The 7,696-nt window shown below is 27.4% G+C and overlaps 2 protein-coding genes across 3 annotated transcripts in view; one reads left to right on the plus strand and one right to left on the minus strand.

The window, feature by feature from the left end:
* The window catches only part of LOAG_17490, a gene marked incomplete at its 3' end in the record, with an annotated part of 5,314 nt that extends 3,620 nt beyond the window's left edge, over positions 1–1,694 (plus strand). Inside the window, exons 6-10 of one of the 2 annotated variants that reach the window (XM_020450151.1) lie at positions 350–431; positions 750–858; positions 950–1,069; positions 1,241–1,405; positions 1,561–1,605. In XM_020450151.1, the coding sequence (XP_020306217.1) occupies positions 350–431; positions 750–858; positions 950–1,069; positions 1,241–1,405; positions 1,561–1,605 (521 nt within the window). Of the gene's footprint in view, positions 1–349; positions 432–749; positions 859–949; positions 1,070–1,240; positions 1,406–1,560 lie in introns of both variants that reach the window. The other variant, XM_020450152.1, reaches the window with a different exon arrangement.
* A 1,097-nt stretch (positions 1,695–2,791) lies between these two features.
* LOAG_17491 (serine carboxypeptidase S28 family protein) overlaps positions 2,792–7,696 on the minus strand; it is a gene marked incomplete at both ends in the record, with an annotated part of 6,196 nt that continues 1,291 nt past the window's right edge. The window contains 8 exons of the mRNA XM_020450153.1: positions 2,792–2,875; positions 3,273–3,413; positions 3,777–3,951; positions 4,087–4,304; positions 4,788–4,970; positions 5,330–5,508; positions 6,803–6,960; positions 7,412–7,611. Of these exons, the coding sequence (XP_020306219.1) occupies positions 2,792–2,875; positions 3,273–3,413; positions 3,777–3,951; positions 4,087–4,304; positions 4,788–4,970; positions 5,330–5,508; positions 6,803–6,960; positions 7,412–7,611 (1,338 nt within the window). The remainder of the gene's footprint in view (positions 2,876–3,272; positions 3,414–3,776; positions 3,952–4,086; positions 4,305–4,787; positions 4,971–5,329; positions 5,509–6,802; positions 6,961–7,411; positions 7,612–7,696) is intronic.

Raw genomic sequence — 7,696 nt, forward strand, 5'->3', positions numbered from 1 at the left:
TTTCCCCACTGTCGTGCAAATATTGCAGTGCAAAGATCTGGTTAGTGAAGTATTTCTGAGTTCCGAACATAGGTTTTCAGCTGCTCTCTTTGGGCTAGTCATTGATCGGTTTCGAAGTACGTAACTCTGTTAAAATAACTCGGTCGCCCAATGCTTTTCATAATAATTTTACTGCTTACAAACCTTGGTTAACTTCTAACTTTTCCTTCTAACTTTTCTTTTTCCTTCAATTTTAATTGAACTTCCTTCAATAACTTCTAACTTTTCCTTCAATTTTAAGGAAATATCTTAATTTTGGTTCTAATAAGTTTTGGCTGTTGTAACTTTGTAGCATCAAAAATATTTTCAGGAAATACTGACATTGTGCAGTTTCATCATGTAATGTGCAATCTGCTGGTAACTGATAGCAGAGAAACTTACATAAATACCAGGTTAGTTGATTTCTGATACTATATTACAGACGGGAATATTTGAACTATTCCTTTCTTTTTAAATCTTTTTTTCATTTCATGGATACTGAATCAATAAAAACTTAACTGTTCGTTGCATATAATGAAATGATCTCATGACTAGATATGACAGAATGATTCGGTCTCTTTCGGAAGACTTGGTATGACAGGTAACGTAACTAAAATTTTGTTACTAAAATATTACCACTACTAAATAATGACAAGGTCTTCCACAAAGATCTTTATTATTATTTTTTTCAAGTTAATAAATAATTTCCTATCAAATGTTTGCATGAACAGATTCGGCACGTTAGAACATTTCTTCGCCTGGACATTGCTTTACCAATGTGAATCACAGACATCAGGAAAGCTTGTCCTTCGATCTTACGACAAACGACCGTATTTACTGGTAACCGACTTTTGTTGTCGTTTTGTTGCCGTACTGGCGAGGAATTGCTATGGTTTTTTAATTTTTTCAATAAATTTATTCTAATCTGAAGATTTGGTTATTGGATTCATATGTTGTGATATCACAAGGCGAACTGATCGAAGCTGAAGCTGAAGCTGAGGAAAATAATAGATTGGTTTACTCATTCCCAGCATTAAAAATGCTTTACAAGGTATCGATTAGAAATATTTCAAATAAGAACATTTCTAAAACATAAGTATAGCAGTTGTATTCAAGTAAAAGAAAAATTACTTGGAGAATTGATATTTTAGGTCTTGTAGTTTCAGTTTTTTTTTCATTAGTCATTTTCCATCCCAAAATTTACAATATTCTAAAATTTAAGATATTTGATGCTGAATCAGCTAAAACAGATCCACGTGCGAACGGTGAGGATGCCAGTGTGGGTATACTAGACATACCATTAACATGTTGTGTGAAATTAACCGAAATGTTGCTTGAATCATCACTAGCTTTACCTCCGACTGGACGAAGTGTCGGCCAGTTTTACGTATGTTTTTAATGCTACTTATATAATTGATTTAAGATAATCCAAATGCATCAAAAATTATTTCGATTTGAATTGATTGTCATTCATTATTTAAATTTAAACAGTTTTCATATTTAAATTGTTCATTTTGCTCTAAAATTTTAATGGATTTTCAGGTTGGGTTTTTGAAATTAAGAAAATGTGATGGATTAATGAATTAAAAATAGCCGCAATGCGGAAAAAAACAAATATTTTCACAAAACGTAAGTTTCTCATCATTTTATACTTATACATAAGCAATGGATGGCTAGTGTTATGAATATAAAATGATCAATATTTACAATATTGTAAAAGTTTTGTTTCAGAAACACTTCTTAAGATATTTCTTATTCGTTGTAAAAATGTAGGTACTGATATTATCCTTATGGAGGTTGGAGGTTAATTCGTTGCTTCCAGTTATTATTTCATTACTACGGGCAATTTAGTATTTTGGCACGATAGGTTATCACAATAATTTACTCTTAAATAACTTACTACTACTCAAAACGGAAAAGGAATGTTTGAAATTGTGATAGTTTCGAACCAACATTAGCAAAATCCAATCTTGCAATTTTCTTTTCTTTTTTTTTTATCAGCAGCATATAAGCTAGAAAATCTCTGTTGAGAAAAATTGAACTTTATGCTGCTTGGCTGAATTTTTGTGAGATAATGAAGTTTAAAGAGCATTTTTTTTCTTGATTGAAAAAAAAATTCTGATTGAAAAAAAATTCTAAAAAAAGTTTTTTTGAGAAAAAAAATTTTTCGGTTGAAAAATCGTGCCGTATAGTTTGCGGGAGAAAAAGATGTAAAGAAAAACTGAAAAACCGGGGATAACATATAATCTCAAATTTAAAATTTCTTTGACCAAAATGCTTATTTCATTGTTTCGTCTTATTTTTCTAATTGATACCTCTCTATTTTGGTGCTCTTTGTTCTTTCAAAAAAAGAAAAAAAGAAAAAACAAGCTTATTTATTTTGGGTGTACTGTATTTGCTATAATGCGTTGTAAATAAAAGTTTTCGCAAAATTACAATATTGAACATGTAAATTGTATGAGTTGAAATAAATTTGAAATATTTCTTGCAACAAGACATACTATAGTAAGATATCGGAAAGTTTGAAGAATGGTACATTGTTCATTTTTTCTTTTTTTTTGAAATCATTACAGTTGATATCACATAATTTAAAAAAAATAACTTAGCATACATGGAATAGATCAAGGGTATTCCTTTCCTGGATGTATTTATTCATAAGTGAAATTTGAATTTAGGAAAAGAAGGCAAAAGTAATTTTGACATCAAAAATTTAAACAGATGTAAGAAGCACTACACTGCTTCTGATATCAAAGATCAAAGCAATATTTTTCTCTCAAGCGATGTGGTAACTAGTGAAGATAGTGAATGTTGTCGTCACTAAGGTGAATAAGGTAGAACTTATTAGTTTCCGGCTTTTCTGAAAAAAAAAATTATGCATAAGTGTTAATTGTTACAATTAGTTAAATATATCATTGTTAACTAAGCCTTAAGATAATGATCATTTCCACAATTAGATCAAGGGAACGATTTTAATAAAAAAAGACAGTTATCTTTGACTGACCAAATTACAAGATAATCATTTCATGGCACTAAAAGCCATCCTGTTTGTAATTTTTCATTCCTAATTTTAAAGGAATTCATAATTTTAAGCTTAAAATTAAGACGTACAAAAGAAGTATCTCATGACAAATGAATCCTCATGACAAATGAAAGACAAATTAGGAAAAGATTGGATAAAAGAGAGAGGACGAAAGTTCATTAAGCTAAATTTATTAAGTGTAAATTAAAGAATGAATATTTGGATGAAAATATACCTTCGTATATCCCCATGGATAGCCGTGTTCGATAAATTGACAATCATTTGGTATTTGCCAATTGGCATTATCCGATAATGGAATTGGTCGTGGTAGTTTAGTACAATTTTTATAAACCCAGCATTTTATTATATTTACAACCTATAATGCTTGTCATTTAAATTCAATTGCTTTTTGGATTATTTTCAAAAAATTTGTAAAAAAGGAACAACAATTTTCAGTATAATAATTCCTCCAATGCAACAATTTTTTAATTTGCCATATTTCGATTAAATTATCAAAATTAGTTAAGCTATTATTGTTATTATTATTATTATTATTGTTAATTATCGTTATTACTACTATTATCATTATTATTATTATTAATTATTATTATTAATTATTATTATTAATTATTATTATTAACTATTATTATTATTATTAATTATTATCATTATTATTAATTACTATTATTATTAATTTTGTTTTTCTCTTTGTTTTTGTTTTTTTTTTTTTAAATACAACCTGGAATCGTTCATGTGTCACAGATGGTGGGTCACACGTGTTGGGTGTACGGAAATCAAGATGATGCGCTGCACCTAACATATAAAAAATATAAACACCATTTTTCATAGCTTCCATAATACCAGGTGAATTTTCATAAACACCACCAGCAGACCATGGATCTAAGTTACCATTCCTAAATAATTTAAAATATTGTTTAAAAAATTTTTCTCCATCTTCAATTTTATCGTTTATTAATTAACATGCAATTATGTAAATAGTCTTATACATTAATTTATTATAAAATTAATTATATGAATGATAAACTTACGAAAATATAATATTACTTGTAGTATTATATATCATTCCATAGCGTATTGTTACATCATGAAGTTTGTAGAAATTATTATTATAACCAATATCTTTGAATAATTCTGTGCAAAGTTTAATATTTGTACTGACTGGATCACCGGAATTATCACAAGTATTCAGAAAGAAATCATTATCACCACCTCGATCACAAATTTGTATTGTCAATGAGGTACAGGACTGCAAAAGTTAATGAATTATGATAATTTATATATTTTACATCGTTTAATTATTTATTTTTCTATCAAAACAAACTTCTATTGTTTGTCTAACTGCATGAGTGAAATTTTAACAATACACATCTATTCTATTTTACAGTATCTAACACAGTGCCTAACACAGGCAGGCACAGTATCTTGTACAATATCTTCTAGTTTACATGCATAAATAGGAAATATATAGTAGCTAAAATTATATAATCTAATTTACTCATCTTTTTATTAAAATAAAACTTTGCTTGTTTGTTAGATTGCATCAATGAATTTCAAATTACCAATATATATATATAGATATCTGTTCTGTTTCAGTATCCAATACAGTATCTTCCAATTTTATGCATGTATAAAGTATGTACAGTAATTAGAAAAATTGCATTAGATACTGTATCTACTACTATATTCTCATTTTCACAATGGTATCTAAGAGATACTACATTAAGCTTACCTGCCAATTCCATGCAATATCTTCGTCATCATTTTGGATTGGTGACGGTGTTGTACAGTTGCTTGTGAAACAGTTATCAGTAAGTTGTCCTGTATAATTGTAGTAAACATTGATAATACTGTATATTTGTTCAGCCAAATTTTCCTCATTTGTTGCAGCTTTTTTAGCATATTGACAGACATACTAAAAAAATAAAAAAAGAAAGGAATCAAAAAAAAAAAATTGAATCATTGTTATTTGTGAATTTATTTAAAAATAAAACATTAATAAATTTTAAATTGAGGATATTATTAGCATTTGAAAATTATTTCATATTAGAACAAATAAAGTCTATTAATTATTCATTAATTTAATTCAATAAAGTTAAGGAATTGCATGAAAATTTTGAAATGATCTGGAAATTTTCTCAAATTAAATTCATATTAATCAATATTTGGAAATTTATATTCTACAAATACTATACGTAGAAGTAATATATATGTATATCAATACATTTGTTTACATGAAATCAATGTAATGGATTCAGTTAATTATTATTATACCTTAACCGGATAACCGGGTAAAGGTTCGAAGAAATCAGCCGGATATGGATAATCAGTCATAGCCATGTAAAAAATAGCAGAATAAATATATGAATAAAGACTCATAAAATCATTATAGCTTTTCATTTCAAAACCTGGTTTTGCATGAAATATTCGATTTAATTTCATTCGACCTTCTTCTGCAAACAAAATGACTTATCACAGATTTGTCATCAGAAAAATTTATCATAGAAACTTTTTTGGTGATATTAAAAAAGACATTAATTATTTTATAATTAGCCTCAGCTAGTAAGAAGAAGCATAACTTCAAGGAAAAAAAATGGAGAAGGAAATCCTCGTTTTATGATTTTATATTTGTTATGTAATCCGTAAACCGAATTGAACTTTGAAAATGAGAAAATAAAACTTTAAACTTTATTTAATTCCTTTTTCTTCTTTATATTTTTTAATTTTTTCATAAAGTTTGTTTATTAAAAGATAAATATTACAAATGTTATCAGCACATTCTTGATATCACTTTGCAAGGCAATTATCTAGAAGAATTAGTCTGAACATAACAGGAATTTGTTCTAATTTAATGTTACCTAATTAATGAATCTTTACAAGATTAATTTCCAATTTTCTCCGGAATTTATCCAGTTATTATGAATGTAATATTCCATGAACAAATTTTCAATTTATTTTAGGATATAATTTGTGCTTTTATATTAATTATTTCAATTCATTAATAACTTTAGTGTAATAACTTTCATAATATCGTATGGCTTATTTCATTAGGCTCATCCTATATCTGATCATGAGATTAGAATTTACAAGTAATAATTGTTCGTTGATCATTTTAAGCACAATTTTCTATTCTTCATCAAGGTGATGAATCTTTAAACGATAATCATCATAATCATATAGAATATTCTCCAGAAAATACTTAAAAACGTAAAAAAATTTATTTGGTAATTGTATGGATATTTTTTCGTTTACCTTAGGTTGACAGACAATTTGGCACAAGCAAAAAATTCCCAAATAAATTTACTTATCTTATGCAATGTGACAAATCTGCTTCAATTGATTACTAGTAATCATGAGGAGTTGAAAAAAAAAAAATCTAAAAAGACAAACATCTGAGATGAGAATATGCAGAGAATACGGTAGGATTAGAAAAAGTAATAAGCCATGTTTTTCTTTTCTATTTTTAACAATACATATTAATGCTTTTTGCGTTTGGTAATAAAAAATGCACCGAAGAATCTTTTCGTTTCATTATTCTCAAACTATTTGCAGATTCTTATGATGTATCGTATAAGAAACGTCAAACACTGTACGTAGAATACAGAGAATATTGTATGTAAGTGAGGAATACTGTAAACGAAGTGAAAATATTGAGGAATTCTGCTGCAGTAATATTTGCATATATGCATGATACTAAAATCCTTACAATTAATGGATTAATTTTTTAATTGAAAGCAGTTAAATGACCTGTTTTTGACATTTTCTCAATTGCAACGAATCCATCTGAAAATACTTTCCGATCACATCCGCTTGTTAAATAATTAGTTGTTATTGTCCTACTCACACTTTCTGGATTTATACCTGTTCCATAGAAAATTCTTAACGGTGCTGATGATGCCCAAGCTCTAAAATATTTCTAGAATTTATATTGAGGAAAAAAAAAATCATAGTTAAAATTCAATTTCATCAATTTTTTTTAAACTATTAAATGCTTTCCCAAATCTAAAAGATTTTGACAGTAAATTTATAAGTATTATTATCAATCTTTATGAGAAGCCTATCAAATGGATTAAAATATATTTCAAGCTGAGTTCTTTTTTTTCATTAATAAAAAGGACGAAAAAATATAAATAAATTACTCCTAAAATACTTATTTCAGATTGCACGTATCACGTATGTTCTATTGAATGATTCATACAATTTCCGTGAACAATTATGAATTAATATATGTATAAAAATTTTTTACGTACCTTCACACAATATTCTTCTTTCAGTCTTTTTCGTTTTTTTTTTTCTTTTTTTTGGAAACAAATTGTGAAAACATATGATATACGCAAAAGAAAAAAGCCTTAATACCCATCTACAATATGTGGATATTTCATACGTAACCATGCGGCAAGCATGCCACCATATGAACCACCGAATACGATAACCGGTATTTCGGTACCCATCGGACAAAAGCCAAGTTCTTTTTGATCAGTTTTTAGAAATGAAATCAATTCCGCAAAATCAGCCAATGCTTGGATCTCATTCAAATATCCCAAACGTAAAACATCCTAAAATTTGCTAAAAATCAATGTGAAACAATTTGTGATATATGTTATTTACATTTTCTGCTTTGTTTTTTCTGTTTTTTTTTTT

The sequence above is a fragment of the Loa loa genome (genome assembly GCF_000183805.2).
Source record: "Loa loa unplaced genomic scaffold supercont3.82, whole genome shotgun sequence".
In the NCBI taxonomy this organism is placed as follows: domain Eukaryota; kingdom Metazoa; phylum Nematoda; class Chromadorea; order Rhabditida; family Onchocercidae; genus Loa; species Loa loa.